The 18,621-nt window shown below is 42.5% G+C and overlaps 2 protein-coding genes across 3 annotated transcripts in view; one reads left to right on the top strand and one right to left on the bottom strand.

The window, feature by feature from the left end:
* The window catches only part of Itk (IL2 inducible T cell kinase), a 121,470-nt gene that overhangs the window by 73,618 nt on the left and 29,231 nt on the right, over positions 1-18,621 (bottom strand). The window lies entirely within an intron of this gene.
* Positions 13,514-16,648, top strand: Garin3 (golgi associated RAB2B interactor family member 3). The gene is made up of 3 exons (XM_052758346.1): positions 13,514-14,143; positions 15,437-16,157; positions 16,230-16,648. Exons 1-3 carry the CDS (start codon positions 13,514-13,516, stop codon positions 16,646-16,648), a joined length of 1,770 nt encoding a protein of 589 aa, XP_052614306.1.

Genomic DNA, 18,621 nt, shown 5'->3' with positions numbered 1-18,621 from the left:
TGTAACACCTGTAGAGCAAAGGGCCCCACTACCAGAGGCCAGCATGGGAGCTGCGACACTAGAGGGTGTCACCTGCTGCTGCTCCCACCTGCTTGCTGCTGTCAAATGCTTAGGGACACAAGAGCTGCTGAGGACCTGAGCTTGAGTGCTTCTCCATGACTACCTGTGATTTCTATCTGGGTGGAGCAAAAGGACCCTACCCAGCTGGTTTGGTAACATCAGTATCTTCAGTCATTGGCTTAGCTTGGGGAGGTGCTCATACAGACCAGAGTCAATACAGCCAAGACAGTGGAATTTGGTTGTGAAATTCGAGATCTTCCTGTATGTGGAGTGGGGTAGGATTGAGGGTGGGGAGGGGTGATTCTCTAAGGAATACCAGCAGAGGGAAAACACACACACACAAACACACACACACACACACACACACACACACACACACACACACACACACACGAAAAGTAATATTGTTAAAGTATTTAAATTTCTCATTTAAAGTAAAAGAATAAAGTATCCCTTAACAGAAATCTTCAGTTTGATCAGAAGTCAGCGGTAGGGGCAGGAGAGATGGTTCACTGATTAAGAGTGCGTGTTACTCTCCAGAAGACCTGACTTCCCTTCCCAGCACATGCATCAGGCAGTTCACAACCACTTGTAACTCCAGCTCCAAGGGATCCAGTGCCATCTTCTGGCCTCCACGGGTACCCACACACATGTGGCATACTTTCACACAGGTATACACACATACACATAAGAGACAAAGAAGGAAGAAAGGGGGGAGGGGAGGAGGAGGAAAAAGAGAAAGAAGAAGAGAAGAAGAAGTTATTGTTAGTGTTAACGGAAATGGCCAGGGAGCTTAGTGCTAAGTTGTTTTCTTAATTAAAAAAATTGTTTCATTTTTTTTTTTTTTTTGAGACAGGGTTTCAGTATGTAATCCTGGCTGTTCTGGAACTTGCTATGTAGACCAGGCTGGCTTCAAACTCACAAAGATCCTCCAGCTTCTGCCTCCCGAATGCGGAAATTAAGGGCATTTGTACCATACAAATCTAACTGGGACCAGAGAGCTGGCTTGTCTATTAAGAGCAATAGCTGCTTTTCCAGTGAACCCAGGTTCAATTCCCAGTACCTACACAGTAGCTCACAACAGTTTCTAACAACAGTCTCAGGGAATTCAATGCCCTCTATTGGTGTCTGAGGGCACTGGAATCATGTGCTGCACAGACGTAAAGGCAGGCAAAACACCTATACACATAAAATAAAAATAAAGGTAAAAAACAAAATCTAAACAAATACAAATCTAGTTATAAATGTGTTTCATATTTTTGGTATAAAAGTCAAGTCAGTAAATGAAATTTAAAATCACTTCTAATCAACGTTAATGTTTTACACTTTCTGATTTTTTTTTCAAGAGTTAAATTATTTACTTGCAATCGTCATTTTATACCAGATCCTGGATTGCTCACATCTCTACCTCTCAGTAGCTTGTTTTATCTCTAATGTGATTGTGTGTGTGTGTGTGTGTGTGTGTGTGTGTGTGTGTGTGTGTGTGTGTGTGTTTAGATGCAGTCTTCTTCAGTGTTAACACCAAATAAATAAACATAAGACTTGTGGTGGGATATCTCACATTGCATGAATAGAGCGGAGTAGGAAATTCGGGAAGAGTCCTAAGACTCAGATGAGTGGGGAAGAATTTTGGTTGAGAGTCCAACTGAGTCCAGCTGAACAGGGCAGAAGGAAGGAAGAGGAGGGAGACAGTTGGAGCATAATATTAAGCTACACAATTCTTTTGATCAGCTGCAGCTGTCTTGTATACCAGCTTCTTTCCTTTCAGCCCCCAGGCAAGAGCGAGCTGATTTGCATGCTGACCCTCGGGGAAGATTCAGGTACCTGTGGTCTTTCCAGACAGCAAGACTTGATGTTGAAATCAAGTTGGCTTCCTCAAGTCCTAGTGCCCAAGGCAAACCACAGCTCATCCCACGCCACCCACCGCGCAGCACCCAACATGACAGTACTGTGGATTATATTTTAGGCCTGGGGAATTACCCAGTAGGTGCGTGTGCTGTGTAGAGTATGGAAATCTCCCCACCCTCACATCCTGCCTAGCACACAACATCCCCTCCCCAGGCTGCAGACTCATTGAAAAAGGTTATATATAGCAGCCTCTCCATCCTGCTGTTCAAAATAATAATGGGAAACAAACTCTATTGCCTTGTAACTTCTTTTCGCAGTAAACATTCAGATCCCAGTTGTCTGTAACCATGCATGTCTATACTTAATATGCTGCATATGATTTTGTACTCTCATGCTTCACCTCTTTTGTCCTTAGCCTGATTTAAAATATATAGACAAGTAACTTTAGTATCCATTTTTGATGGTATTCCTCCTTACAAAAAGTTATTGCTGATTGTAAATACAGTGATAAATATTAGATGTACCTTCTGGTCAATCCATCCACCATTATTCTACCATCTATCTATTTGTCTCCCTGTTTCCTCTGTGTCTTTTAAGAATATTCTGCAGTTCATAGACTCTCTGAGCATAGATCATAGTGCATACATGCTCCACAACATTCCTTTTAAAGAAAAAGTACATAAAAACATATAGAACAGACAATTTGCACTTTTTACATCTTATTAAAGCTTTAACATTCCCACCTAAGAGTTGTTTAATTATCCCATAGAAGGAATGAAAATGTGATTGCATTGATTATTTAAGAATTAAATATTGAGCCGGGCGGTGGTGGCGCACGCCTTTAATCCCAGCACTCGGGAGGCAGAGGCAGGCGGATCTCTGTGAGTTCGAGGCCAGCCTGGACTACCAAGTGAGTTCCAGGAAAGGCGCAAAGCTACACAGAGAAACCCTGTCTCGAAAAACCAAAAAAAAAAAAAAAAGAATTAAATATTGAATTCTATTATCATTTTTTCAGAATAACATGATTTTAAGAATAACATTGGGGGCCAAGGAGATGGTTCAGCAGGTAAAGGTGCTTGCTGTGTAAGTTTGGAGACCTGAGTTGTCCTCTGACCTCCATGTGCATGCCATGGCATGTGTGTGCCTGCATTTACTTACATGAATACACATACACACTACATACACATATAGTATATGCACACATACATACTCAGACACACACATCCCCCAAACACAACCATCCTTCAAGATCACAGCTGCTCCCTCAGACACAGACTCTGCCAGTTCCGAGTAGACCAGGAGCTCCAAGTTGACCAAAAGACTCTGCCAGCTCTGAGTGGACCAAGAGCTCCAATCAGACAAAGAGCTCACATTGGAACAAGACTGCCCATTGACCTAAAGAGGCTCCCTCAGACTCAGACACTGTTTGCACCGTTTGGAAGAAGAGATGGGTAGACAACAGTGCAAAAATACATTCAACGACATAAAGAGCAATATGGCACCACTAGAATCTAGTGGTTGTACATCAGCAAGACCTGAAAAAACCCAATGCAGATGAAGCAGAAGAAATCGACTTTAAAAATGACTTTAAGAAGATAATAGAGGCCTTTAACAAGGAAATGAAAAATTCCCTTAAAGAAATCGAGGAAAAGACAAACAAAAAATTGGAAGAAATCAATAAATCCCTTAAAGAAAGCCAAGAAAACCAAGAAAAAAACAATCAAACATGTGAAGGAAACAGTACAAGACTTGAAAACTAAAATAGAGGCAATAAAGAAGATAAAAAACTGAGGGAATTCTGGAAATGGAAAATCTGAGTAAATGAACAGGAACTACAGATGCAAGAATAACAAACAGAATGCAAGAGATGGAAGACAGAATCTGTGGTGTTGAAAATATGATAGAAGAAATAGATTCATCAGCCAAAGAAAACATTATAGTCAACAAAGTCATAACACAAAACATTCAGGAAATCTGGGACACCATGAAAAGACCAAATCTAAGAATAATAGGGATAGAAGAAGGAGAAGAATACCAGCTCAAAGGCACAGAGAATACATTCAACAAAATCATAGAAGCAAACTTTCCCAACAATGAAATAAATCCTATAAAAATGCAAGAAGGTTACAGAACACCAAATAGACTGGATCTCCAAAAAGGTCCCTTCACCACATAATAATCAAAACATACAGAATAAAGAAAAAATATTAAGAGCTGTAAGGAAAATGGCCAAGTAACATATAAAGGCAGACCCATGAGAATAACACCTAACTTCTGAATGGAGACTTGAAAGCCAGAAGGTCCTGGACAGAAATGCAGACACTAAGAGACCATGGATGCCAACCTAGACTATTATACCCAGCAAAACTGTCAATTACCATAGATGGAGTAAACAAAATATTCCATGATAAAACCAGAATTAAACAATACCTATCCACAAATCCAGCCCTACAGAAAGAATTTAGAAGGAAAAAGCCAACCTAAGGAAGTTAGATACACCCATGAAAACACAAGCAATAGATAATCCCACACCAACAAATACTAAAGAAGGGAAACACACAACACTACCAGCAAAAAATAACAGGAATTAACAATCACTGGTTATTAGTATCCCTTAATATCAATGGACTCAATTTGCCTATAAAAAGGCACAGGCTAACAGAATGGATACAAAAACAGGATCCATCCTTCTGCTGCAAACAAGAAACACACCTCAACTTCAAAGACAGATACTACCTCAGAGTAAAAGGCTGGGAAAAGACGTCCAATCAAATGGACTCAAGAAGCAAGCTGGTGTAGCTATCTTAATATCTAACAAAATAGACTTCAAGCTAAAATCAATCAACAGAGATTGGGAAGGACATTATAGATTCAGCATAGGAAAAATCCACTAAGATGAAGTCTCAATTCTGAACATTTATGCCCCAAATTCAAGGGCACCCACATTTGTAAAAGAAACATTATTAAACCTTAAATTGCACATCAAACCCCACATGCTAGTAGTGGGAGACTTCAACACCCCACTCTCACCAATGGACAGATCTGTCAGACAGAAACTTAACAGAGAAATAAGGGAACTAAAAGATATTATGACTCAAATGGACTTAATAGATATCTACAGAACATTCCACCCTAACAAAAAAGAATATACCTTCTTCTCAGCACCCCATGGAACCTTCTCTAAAATTGACCACATACTCGGTCACAAAGCAAATCTCAATAGATACAAAAAAACTGAAATAACCTCCTATATTTTATCAGACTGCCATAGCTTAAAGTTAGATTTCAACAACAACAAAAATTACAGAAAGCCTACAATCTCATGAAAACTGAATAATGCTCAACTGAATTACCACTGGGTCAAGGAAGAAATAAAGAAAGAAATTAAAGATTTCTTAGATTTCAATGAAAATGAATGTACAACATACCCAAACTTACAGGACACTATGAAAGCAGTGTTAAGAGGAAAATTCATAGCACTAAATGCCCACATAAAGAAGTTGGAGAAATCTCACACTAGTGACTTAACAGCACACCCGAAAGCTCTAGAACAAAAAGAAGCAAACTTACCCAGAAGGAATAGATGCCAGGAGATAATCAAATTGAGGGCTGAAGTCAGTAAAATAGAAACAAAGAGAATAATATGAAGAATCAATGAAACAAAGAGTTGGTCCTTTGAGAAAATCAACAAGATAGATAAGCCCTTATCCAAACTAACCAAAAGGCAGAGAGAAGGCATCAAAATTAACAAAATCCAAAATGAAAAGGGAGACATAACAACAGACAATGAGGAAATCCAGAAAATCATGAGGTCATACTTCAAAAACCTGTACTCCACAAAACTGAAAAATCTAAAAGAAATGGACAATTTTCTGGATAAGTACCACATACCAAAGTTAAATCAAGACCAGATAAACAATTTAAATAGACCAATAATCCCTAAGGAAATAGAAGCATTCCTTAAAATCTCCCAACCAAAAAAAAGCCCAGGACCAGATGGTTTTGGTGCAGAATTTTACCAGATTTTCAAAGAAGAGATAATACCAATAATCTTCAAATTGTTCCACACAATAAAAACAGAAGGAACATTACTAAACTCCTTTTATGAGGCTACAGTTACCCTGACACCCAAACCACACAAAGATGCAACAAAGAAAGAGAATTACAGACCAATCTCCCTCATGAACAATGATGTAAAAATATTCAATAAAATATTGGCAAACTGAATCCAAGAACACATCAAAAAATTATCCAAGTAGGCTTCATCCCAGGGATACAAGTATGGTTCAACATACAAAAATCTGTCAGTGTAATACACCACATAAACAAACTGGAAGAAAAAAAAACCACATGATCATCTCATTAGATGCTGTAAAAGCCTTTGACAAAATCCAACAACCCTTCATGATAAAGGTCTTGCAGAGATCAGGAATACAGGGAACATACCCAAACATAATAAAGGCAATTTACAGCAAGCGGACAACCAACATCAAATTAAATGGAGAGAAATTCAAAGCAATTCCACTAAAATCAGGAACAAGACAAGGCTGTCCACTCTCTCCATATTTATTCAATATAATACTTGAAGTTCTAGCTAGAGCAATAAGACAACAAAAAGAGATCAAAGGGATAGAAATTGGAAAGGAAGAAGCCAAACTTTCACTATTTCCAGATGATATGATAGTATACATAAGAGACCCCAAAAATTCTACCAGGGAACTCCTACAGCTGATAAACACCTTCAGTAATGTGGCAGGATACAAGATTAACTCAAAAAAATTAGTAGTCCTCCTATATACAAATGATAAATGGGCTGAGAAAATCAATCAGAGAAACATCACCCTTTACAACAGCCACAAATAATATAAAATACCTTGGGGGTAACTCTAACTAAGCAAGTGAAAGACCTGTATGACAAGAACTTTAAGTCTCTGAAGAAAGAAATTGAAGAAGAGATCAGAAAATGGAAAGATCTCCCATGCTCATGGATAGGCAGGACTAACATAGTAAAAATGGCAATCTTACCAAAAGCAATCTACAGATTCAATGTAATCCCCATCAAAATCCCAACACAATTCTTCACAGACCTCAAAAGAACAATACTGAAATTCATGTGGAAAAACAAAATCCCAGGATAGCTAAAACAATCCTGTACAATAAAGCCACTTCTGGAGGTATCACCATCCCTGACCTTAAGCTCTACTATAGAGCTATAGTAATAAAAACAGCTTGGTATTGGCACAAAAACCAACATATGGACCAATGGAATTGAATTGAAGACCATGACATTAAACCGCACACCTATGAACACCTGATTTTTTAAAAAAGAAGCCAAAACTGTACCATGGAAAAAAGAAGCATCTTCAAAAAATGGTGCTGGCATAACTGGATGTCAACATGTACAAAACTGCAAATAGATTCATATCTATTGCCATGCACAAAACTCAAATCCAAGTGGATCAAAGACCTCAACATAAATCCAGTTAAACTAAACTTGACAGAAGAAAAAGTGGTCTTGAATGCATTGGCACAGGAGATCACTTCCTAAATATAACACTAATAGCACAGACACTGAGAACAACAATTAATAAATGGAACCTCCTGAAACTGAGAAGCTTTTGTGGGCAAAGGACATGGTCAATAAGACCAAACGACAGCCTATAGAATGGGAAAAGATCTTCACTAACCCCACATCTGACAGAGGTCTGATCTCCAAAATATATAAAGAATTCAAGAAACTAGACACCAAGATAACAAACAATCCAACTAAAAAATGGGCTACAGAGCTGAACAGAGAATTCCCAACAGAAGAATCTCAAATGGCTAAAGACATTTAAGGAATTGCTCAGCACCCTTAGTTATCTGGGAAATGCAAATCAAAACGACTCTGAGATACCATCCTACATCTGTCAGAATGGCTATGATCAAAAACACTGATGACAGGTTGGAGAGGATGCGGAGCAAGGGGAACACTCCTCTACTGTTGGTGTGAGTGCAAACTGGTACAGCCACTTTGGAAATCAGTATGGCAGTTTCTCAGAAAATTGGGAATCAATCTCCCTCAAGACCCAGCTATACCACTCTTGGGCATATACTGAAGGAATGCTCAATTACACCACAAGGACACATGCTCAACTATGTTCATATCAGCATTATTCGTAATAGCAAGAACCTGGAAACAACCTGGATGTCCCTCAACTGAAGAATGGATAAAGAAAATGTGGCATATATACACAATAGAGTACTACTCAGCAGTAAAAAACAATGATATCATGAAATTTGCAGGCAAATGGATGGAACTAGAAAATATCATCCTGAGTGAGGTAATCCAGACTCAGAAGGACAAACATGGTATGTACCCACTCATAAGTGGATACTAGATGTAAAGCAAAGGATAACCAGACTATAACCCACAGCTCCAGAGAAGCTAGCTAGCTAACAAGGAAGACTCTGAGAGGCATGCATAGATTGCCCAGAAAAGAAGAAATAGATGAGATCCACATGAGCAAACTGGGGGTAAGTGGGGGTAATGGAGGGCAAGGGATGGGGGATGAGAACATAAGGGAATGGGATGGTCGAGCTGGAACAGGGACAGAGTGGAAGAGCAAGGAAAGCGATATAATGATAGAGGGTGACATCAAGGGAACAGGGAGAAACAGGGTACTAGGGAAGTTCCCAGGAATCCACAAGGATGACCCTACCTTAGACTACTAGCAATAGTGGAGAAGGTACCTGAACTGGCCTATTCTGGTAATCAGATTGGTGAATACCCTAACTCTCATCATAGAGCCTTCATCCAGTATCTGATGGAAGCAGATGCAGAGATCCACAAGCCAAGCACCAGGCTGAGCTCCAGGAGTCCAGTCTAAGAGAGAGAAGAGGGAATCTTTGAGCAAGGGGCATCAAGATCATGATGGGGAAACCTACAGAGACAACCAAACCAAACTACTGGGAACTCATGGAACTGTGGATCAATAGCTGTAGAGCCCCCATGGGACTGGACTAGGCCCTCTGCCTAGGCAAGACAGTTGTTTAGCTTGATCTGCTTAAGGTGCCCCTGGCAGTGGGATCAGGATCCATCCTTGCTGCATGAGCAGACTTTTTGGAGTCCAGTGCCTATGGTGGGACACCTTGCACAGCCTTGGTTCAGGGGCAGGGGCTTGGACCTGCCTCAACTGAATGTACCAGGCTCTGCTGACTCCCCATGGGAGTCCTTGCCTTGGAGGAGGTGGGAATGGAGAGTGGGTGGGGAGGAGGAAGGGTGGGAGGGCGAGAGGAGGGAGGAGAGGGGCACCTGTGGTTGGTATGTAAAATGAACAGAAAATTTCTTAATAAAATAAAAAAATTAGGAAGTTAATTTAAGTATGATTTTGGGTTTTCATTCTCAGGTTATAGAATTGTGTGCTTTAGCTAGATCTGAATAAAGCTATTTCTTGTATCCAGGCTTGAATCATTGCTGTTCTAAGAATGTAGTTTTACTGGCATAATATTCTTGAAAATCTGTAAACCGGAAGTGTTACTTCCTTTTGTGTAGGTTCCAGGTGCAGTGGAACAAAACCTCGTCCACCTAACCTCGGTCTACAAGTCAAACTCTGAGACAGGATAAAAAGAAGGGAAAATTAGGAGGGCACTACTCTGGAGTCTGGATGGGAGTCTGAAACTCTAATGCAACAAATGCAACTGAAGTTGCTGGCAGAGACAATACTTAGTGTCCTAAAACACTGCAAATAAGAATGTTAGAAACCAGTCACCCAGTGCCAGAATGTCCCCTAACCTTGAGTTTGTCATGTTAGCCCTCCTCTCTCATCCCTAAATCTTAACGATGCCCTTTAAAAAACCTTATGATTTCATTTTAAAAAGGAAATCCATTAAGATAAAAAAATTAATAAAGTAGGGCCAGAGAGATGGCACAGTAGGTAAGAGCACTTGCTGCTAAGCCTGATGACCTGAATTTGACATCACACAATGAAAGGAGGGAGCTGACTCCTGCAAGTTATTCTCTGACCTCTACATGCACAATGTGGCAAATGGGCACACTCACATAAGTAAACAAAAACAAATAAATAAGTAAATGAATAGTCCTTTAAAAGGTCTGAACTAGCTCCTGCATTTTTAATTTTTAAATATAAAGCTTTGCTTTACTTAAGTATTAAGCTTGGCTTAATTCTTCAGTCTTGTAATTACATGCTTTGGGAATTCAACTTAGAAAGCCAACGGATCTGTCCTACAGGAGGTAGTGGCTCATGCCTTTAACCCCAGCACTCAGGAGGCAGAGGCAGGTGGATCTTGTGAGATTGAGGCCAGCCTGGGCTACAGAGTGAGTTCCAGGAAAGGTACAAAGCTACAGAGAAAGCCTGTCTCAAAAAATTTAAAAAAAAAAGAAAAGAAAAGAAAAGAAAAGGAAGCCACCAGATCACAGGTATAGTGACTGCAATGGCATCTAAGCATGACTCTCTCTTGAGAAGCCTGCACCCATGTGTCGGATTGTGTGCTGTCCTTTTCCTAGGTGACTCCGTGACTTACTAAACCCACTAACTTTGCTTCACTATGGCTCATCCCAAATACCTTCTGTGCCATCAGTGACCCAGCTTTATTTGAGTGGGGAGGGAGGCGTGTGGGTTGCAGTAGCCGCCAACAACCCTCCTGGTAATGTCTTTTGACAATCTGCCTCCTGGCCTCAACTCCAACCCCTCTTCTCCAGTTTCACTCTGTCTCTGGCCCCGCGCTTGCTTGGAGTTTCCTTAACCATGTCAAGCATGTTCCGGCTGCAGGGCTATGGTTTCCTGCTATGCCCTCCAAGAGGCTCTTCATCAAGCTTGACTGCTGCATGCTTCCCCTGACCCTCTTTATGCCTTTGCTCAAAGGTCATTTCTCCTCCTCGTCTTCCTCCTCCTCCTCTTTCTCCTTCATCTCTTTTTCTTTTATTAAAAACGTATCTTTTTTTCATATAATATAGTTTGATTATGGTTTCTTGTCCCTCTACTGCTCCCAGCTCCTCCCACCTCTCCTGCCATCTGGACCCAGCCCTTTCTGTCTCTCATTAGAAAACAAACAGGCATCTAAAGAACAATAAGATAAATAAAAATAAGATAAATAAAAAGACAAATCAGAATATGACAAAACCATCAAACAAGAAAAAGAGCCAAAGGAAAAAAAGCACAAGAAATGCATATAGGTGCTGAGACACACACACACACACACACACACACACACACACACACACACACACACACACACACACGTCAGGGATCCCATGACAACCCAAAGTCTGTTCTTGCCACACCCTCCTTAGTCCCCTGCTCCCGCTCTCCCTGCCAGCACTCACTCCTACCCCACCTGCTTGTCTTTTCCCACAGTTCCTCCCAGCACTGGACGTTCTGTATCACACACTCGCTACAGTCTCTACAAGGCTCCATAAGACCACTACATTTGTCTATTCCATCCCTTGCTGTTTTCTCAGACAGGGTGCAGCACACAGTATGCCACTAATGAGGTTAAACTGGGTAAGTTTATGTTGCACAGTGCTTATATACTTACCTTCCACTAGTGTGACCCAATCGAGCATAATTTTCACCATTGTGCATTTGGGGACTAGCATTTCCTTCATCCTCTTGTGACCTTAGTGAAGCTGTCCAATTTCTTTGAGCCTTGATTTCCCCCCTTGCACAATATGGATGACAGTCAGACCTACATTTTATAGGGATATTCTGAAGAAAAATCTTTTCTTAACATAAACTGATTAGGACCACGCTTGGCTTATGGCAAGTTCTCAATAATATGACTGTTGGCCTCAGTTTTTGAATTGCCTACTCTCATTAGTTATGTGTGCATGGACATCATGACAAACCTGTGGAGGTCAGAGGGCAACTTTTGGGAGTTGGTTCAAACTCAGATCACCAGGTTTAGCAACAGAGGCATTTGCCTACTGAGTGATCTGACCAGCTGTCTCAATTAAAAAAAGAAATAATAAAAATTCTCAGTGCTAGAGCTCCAACTCAGAGTTTCAAACATGCGAGACAAATTTTTCATTTTAGCAATACATCTGTGATGTACTTATGAGAGTATGTATTTATTTTATAATGTGTAATAGTATAATACACAATGTACGTCATATGGGGACAGGGCCCAGTGGGAGAAAGTGTGTGAGGAGGGGGAGAGAAACTACTTCTTAGTCAATAGATCCAGTATTATTGACTTTTAATCATTATCCCCTTACAACCACTGTGCTGCTCTTTTTGGAGAAGTAACTCAATATCTTTAGAAAAAAGCACATTTTAGTTCTTCTGTGGTAAAGAACTTTATTTTTTTTTTTAACGTCCTTCCCTTGTTGATAATGAACAAAATGCTTGTTGATTACGTTTTGTTGTTGCGTAAGTGCATGGAAGCGTGAGCCTCAGTAGACCCAGGTCCACAGTCACTGAAAAGCTACGGTGCACTCTGCACTGGGGAGAACGTAGGACAGAACAAAGGCTTTTCTGTGGCTTGAGTTTACTTCAAGACCTTTACACAGTAATCGCTGCCTGTGGGGGGTGGGGGTGGGTTATTTCAGAAGCATTTTTCTAACTGGAGGAGGGGGATTTTAGCTTCATCACCTTCTGCCAAGTAAAGAAGAAACTCCAGAAAGCTATGTTTGCTACCATTTCTCTGAAAAACCATTCAAAGAACCCAAACACCAGTGGTTTATCAGGCAGGCATCAAGGTAAAGCGGCAGGCACACCATTTCGGGAAATCTGTGATTCAAGTACCTGTGAATCCCTGTGGTCCCCAGTGAGACCCAACCCCCCACACTACTGACCACCACGCCTCTCTGTGTGTGCACAGCAGGAGTCTGACAGGTTCACAGCCTGACATGGAGAAAGCTCTCATAGCAGTTACAAGACTGGCTTAGAATCCAGCCCTGAACTCTGACCCCAAGCAAGATCATCTGTAGCCTTGTTTCCTCACTGCAACTCATGGCTTTGAAAAATTAACTTTCCCCAAATAAGAAAGTGGTCAAGAAAGCTATACTGATAAAACTCAGGTTCTGACAGGTCACAGGAGTAGCTGGGGACCCTTCCTTTAACAACCCCTGAAAGCCTGCCAGGATTGTGTGGGTATACACTGAGGCCTTGGTGAATCAGAATCCAGATGGGGTTCTGCCATTAGCAAACTACATCCCACCACTATGATTGCATCCCCAGGAGGTCATTCAGTCAAAGAAAAAGGGAGACAGTCCTTAGAAGAGTGTCATAACAAGACCAACAACACAACTAGAGATGTACGTCCTCAATGTTGACAAAAGCAGACTGGCTTATAACTGAAGCATCCGACAGTCTGAGTTTTAAAAATGTCCCGCGCACCCACAGGTACACTCTGGCAGGGTGCAGCCTGGTCCCTATGAAGGTGGTGGTGCAGCTGGGGTCGGAGGAGGCTGCTGATCTTGCTTTGAGCAGATGATGACTGCTTGGAGGCCAGGACAAAGGGGTGTGTGCTGGTGACAGGTCACAAAGGACAGCAGAGCATAACTGTGGAGGTGTGAGGAGATGTGGGCAGAAACCTTGCTGGGAGATGGGCAATTGCCTTCACTCCCTCCCTCTCTTGGGGACACGATTTGTGGCTGGCAGCGATGCCTGGAATGAAGAGAACCATGAGCAGTGAATGTTTGTTACCTTATTACACTGCCCACAGCTACCGATCCATGGGCGTGTTCAACACCTCCATGGGAAACCTACAGCGACAACTATACAAGGGAGGAGAGTATGATATTTTCAAGTATGCACCAATGTTTGAAAGTGACTTTATCCAGATTAGCAAGAAAGGAGAGGTGATTGATGTCCATAACCGCGTCCGAATGGTGACTGTGTGCATCGCGTCCACCAGCCCAGTCCTCCCACTTCCTGACGTCATGCTGCTGGCCCGACCAGCTAAAGTCTGTGAAGAACATGCTAGACGGGCCCGGTTCATCAAGGGGAGAGGTCGCAAGCCGCCAAAGACTTTGGAGCTCACCAGGCTGCTTCCTTTGAAATTTGTCAAGATCTCCATTCATGACCGTGAGAAACAGCAGCTGCGCCTGAAGCTCGCCACAGGCCGGACTTTTTACCTGCAGCTGTGTCCCTCTTCTGATGCACGAGAAGACCTCTTTTGCTACTGGGAAAAGCTTGTCTATCTCCTGAGGCCACCAACAGACAGCTGCAGCAGTAGCCCGACCCTTCACACTGGTAACACATCTATCCTGGAGGACAACAAAAGCCTACTCGTAAGCTTCTAAAGACTCAAACTGAGTGGGGAGCTTCAGAGCAGGTCCCGCAGAGACGTAGGTGCTTTCTTAGGCCCACCTGGGAAATGTGCTCTATTTGAAAAGGTCCTGTGCCACCACTAGAGACTTAACTATCACTCTGGGAGGCTGGACTACTTCGCCGAAATGTCTCATAAGGCTTAATGTCAGAAACCTGAACTATCAATTACTCTGCCTCACATCCAAGACTGTAGGTGAACATTACAACTTCCTGATGTCTCAGTCGTAAACTCCTTATACACCAACTCAGCCTCATTTGTTATGGAATATTATATAATATATAAAATGAAGGGGATGTATTATATATGTTCTCTTATTTTGGATGCAAGATCTTGAGATGTATCCCAGCCTGACCTGGAACTCAACCCACTATGTAGCTTAGACTGGCCTTGAATTAGCTATTCTCCTGCCTCAGCCTCTCAAGTGTTGAGATTGCTGGCCGGTGCCACCATACTTGACCAAATTACATTTTTAATTTTGATTGATATATATTAATTATACATATTAATATGGTATACTGTGGCATATTGATACTTGTATTTAATATGTGGTGATAAAACTTGGGAGGTTGTCTATCACCCCAGATATTGGGGTGATATCATCCCAGCACATTTCCTTGTGCTAGGAATATGGAAAAAAATCTTCTCAACTCGTTATTGAGATAGTAAGATTAATGGTTGTCAATTACAGTTATCCTTCAGGAACCTAAGACATAGGAAGTTACTCCTCTTATCTAACTGTACCTATTATCCGTATTCTCTGCATTCCTGCTCCCCAGTAGCCCTTCCAGGTCCCGGTGACCACTAATCTATTTCTGAGATCAGCGTTTTAGTGTAGAACACTTTTAACTCCCTTCCCTTGAGCCATGAGCTGTCACCCTGTGCCTACTATGTGATTTTTTTAAATACGCACAATGCCCATGTGTGTACTTGCACAATTGGTTCCAAGGCCATCAACATGTCTAGTGTATCCCTGACCCAACAATTCCATTTGTAGAAACATGCCCTGCAAAGACAAACACAAATGTGGAAAACACATTTTATGAAAGTGTTTCCTTTTGCCCTAGAATTGCTGAGGTGAAACTGAGTGCCCATTGACTAAAGTGCAATGGAAGGGATCTTGTAATAAATGGGAATTCAGACACGATGATTTCAATAAGAAGCCCTTGGGTTACTGAGCTTCTGGGTGAGAGAGGACCTGAGCAGTCCGGCCTCTCTGTCACCTGTTTCACTGTTTATCCTCCCCTCGGCACAGGGCTCTGACATCCACGGAGAAGGGGATCAGGACTCTGTGCGTCAAAAGCTCCGAGATGTGTCAGGAGCCACCTCTGCTGCCTTTGCAGGAGGAGAGGGAACACAACCAGCTACGACAGCTGCTGCAGCCGCTGGTATACGAGGACCTGCCAAAGGGGCAGCAGCAGGGGCGGTAGGTGGCACAGTGGCTGCCGGAGTAATAACAGGCCCCTCAGCAGGTGTGGCAAAAGCAGGGACAGCTGCAAGCTCGACCTCGGGTGCTTTAAGCATAGCAACCACCAGGTCTCCGGGCTCAAGCCAGGTAGCCACAGCTCTGGCAGGCACAGGCAGCAAAGATTCGGGAGGAAGTGGATCCAGCAAGGCCTTAGCGGCTGTGGCAAACATATCCTCAGAAGGTACAGACCTGGTCTTGGCAGGAGCTGCCAGCTCCTCCTCAGAGTCCACTTCCGCAGGGGGTGCTACCAGTGTCACCCCAGAGGGCAGCCTGAGTGTGGTGTTTGCAGGCACCATGACGACCAAGGGGCCTGCTGCAGACAAACCCGAAGCTCCGCTGGTGTCGACCTTGCAGAGTGAAGGCTACATGTGCGAAAGGGATGGAAGCCAGAAGGTTCCACACATTGGCTCTGAACCCCGGAAGGAGAAACGGGAGAGACGAGAAAAGAAGGACAGAAATCCCAGCAGGAAAAGTTCCCATCACCGCAGGACAAGTCACCGAAGCACAGGCAAGGACCGAAGCACAGGCAAGGACCGAAGCCCAGGTAAGGACCGAAGCACAGGCAAGGACCGAAGCACAGGCAAGGACAAGACCACCCGGAAATCATCTTCCCACCGGTCCGTCTCCAGCCCCGGGAAAAAAAGAGAAAACAAGAAAGGAAAAGCACACAGCAACTTAAAGGGCAAGAGACATGGCTCCACTCACAAGAGTGAGTCCAGGACTGCTCAAAAACCCAGGAAGAGTCAATCTGCAACTAGCTCGGGGTCTGGGAGTAAGAAATCCAGTAAGATTAGCTCTTTTTTGAAGAGCTTCCTAATAAGGCCTACTTCAAAAACAGCAGTCTCCTCCCGTAATAGAGGAGGGGTAGACATTGTGTCAAAGAAGGTGGAGAAGCACAACGTAGAGGCGAAGATGGAGAAAGGCAAGGAGGTAGAGTATAGCAGTACTGTAACCGCCGAGACAATGGAGAGGATCATCTTTGAAGCCAAGTGTGTTTAATGAGATCCCAGAGCAGGAAGCTGCGACAGAGATCAGGACTCAGGAGAGCAGCACCAGGGAACCAATACCAGCTTCCCTAATGGCAGTTTCAATAATAAACGTCACATAATTCCAAAAGAATTCTGTCTTCTGTTTGCACTTCCCTGTCGCACACCCTGGCGGAGACTTCCCAGTGGCTTCTGTGACTGACATTCTCTGCTCCGGTGAGGTAGAGCCTCCCACCTGCAGGTTCAGATGAGCCAAGGCTGAAGCAAGAGCGTTAGGCCCTTTCTGTCTTTGGTCTCATGGGCCTCTGGGGGAACTATGTACCCATTCTCCCCTCCTTCCCAAAAGGCCCTTTGTGAGTGGGAACATTTGGTCTAGTCCATATTTGAGGGAAGACAGGGCAAGAAGATGCAGTGGCCTTACCAGGCAATTGGCATAGGGAAGTCTATGATCTAAATCAAAGCTTCTTAAACTGTGGGTGCAAATCCTAAATGCAGGGCAGCAAACAAGCAAACAAAATCACTGGCAACAGTTAGATTTTTCTGAATTTGCAAAAATAAAAATTCAAAATCAGAAATTATGAACCAGAGATGACTCTGGCAGAGCAGTCTTGGTTCTGAACATACAACTCACACATTCCACAATGTGCACACACTGTCACAGCACACCACACCAGTCAAAGGCATCTGAAACACCTCTCAGATTAAAGGTTACTGTAAGCTAGGAACTGAAGAGGTTTTATGACAATTTTCTGCTCTCATAACAATGGTTTAATTACAGAAAACAAAGACCTTTAGTCATTTCCTACCCTCAGGCAGCAGTGTATAAGGACTGGACAGTGTGAGCATGCAAGATTTTGAAAAGTGCTATTTGAGTTGCTGATAAGAGTTTTATATAAAAAAAAAATTGTTAAATGTATTTTGGCTTGAGATCAGGACCAATTTCCCATGATTTCTGAAACAGCCCTGAACTTATTTCTGTCATTTTGTATTATATATTTATGTGAAGTGCCAATGTAAGCAATGATCATATAAAATCAAAGTACTGGTCGAGTCTGAAAAATGTTGAAAATGTTCCATATCCTACAGTATCAAATATTCAGTCAAGGTTTGACTTTTTAGAGATTCATTTTCATTATGTTAAATCATGCGTGTCTACATGTAGGTATGTGCATATGTGTACAGGTACACTTGGCGGCTAGAGGCACTGAATCCTCCTAGATGGAGTTTCGCGCAGTTGTGAACTACCCAACGTGAGTGCTCGGGGGTCCAAACACAGGTCCTTTGCAAAAGCAGGGCAAGTTTAAGCACTGTGCCATCTCTCCAGGCCCAATATTTAATTTCTGTGTAAAAATAAGTATTACCTGCATCTCATTGATATGCAAATTTGCTTTACTCTCTAATAAACAGTAAAACTAAATGTATTCCAAAGGACTTTTTAAAAATGTTTTAATTTTTCCTTTCTCCTGAGAGTTTTCTATTTATACAATAATGAAATATGACATCTAGCCCCTAATATCTTCAACGTCCCCCATATCTTCCCCAACAGGTCACTTTCTCAACTTTACCTTTTTTTTTTTTTAAATATATAATCTGGGAAGTTTAGTTAGTACTGCCCATATCTGTGTGGGTGTGGGGCCATCCTCTCCTAGAGCATGGGAAACTTACCAGTGGCCACGTCCTCTAACCATAATAATCTTCCCTCTCCAAGCACCTATCGGCTGCCCATAGCCCCTCAACAAGGAATGGGGCCTGGAGATCACCCACCTATGCCTTAGGTTGGGTGGCTTGATCTTATGCAGGTAACTGCAGCTGTTGTGAGTTTCCAAACATAATAGCCATGGCCAGAAGACAGCATTTCACAGCACTCTTCCTCATCCTCCAGATCCTACATTTTTTCCTCTTCTCCATACACAGTGCTCCCTGAGCACTAGTGGTGGCTTGGATATAGATGTCCTATCTGGGGCTAAGCACTCAGTCTGCTATTCT

This window comes from Peromyscus californicus, unplaced genomic scaffold (genome assembly GCF_007827085.1).
Source record: "Peromyscus californicus insignis strain IS unplaced genomic scaffold, ASM782708v3 Scaffold_3__1_contigs__length_106647218, whole genome shotgun sequence".
Classification (NCBI taxonomy): Eukaryota; Metazoa; Chordata; class Mammalia; order Rodentia; family Cricetidae; genus Peromyscus; species Peromyscus californicus.
This window is presented reverse-complemented; position numbering and strand designations above follow the sequence as displayed.

Bases quoted from the DNA above. Each gene is read 5' to 3' on its own strand.
- Garin3 (XM_052758346.1), top strand. From the start codon at position 13,514: ATGCCTGGAATGAAGAGAACCATGAGCAGTGAATGTTTGTTACCTTAT. The intron at 14,144-15,436 runs GTAAGCTTCTAA...CCCTCGGCACAG, and splicing joins AGGACAACAAAAGCCTACTC to GGCTCTGACATCCACGGAGA. The intron at 16,158-16,229 runs GCAAGGACCGAA...ACCGAAGCACAG, and splicing joins GACAAGTCACCGAAGCACAG to GCAAGGACAAGACCACCCGG.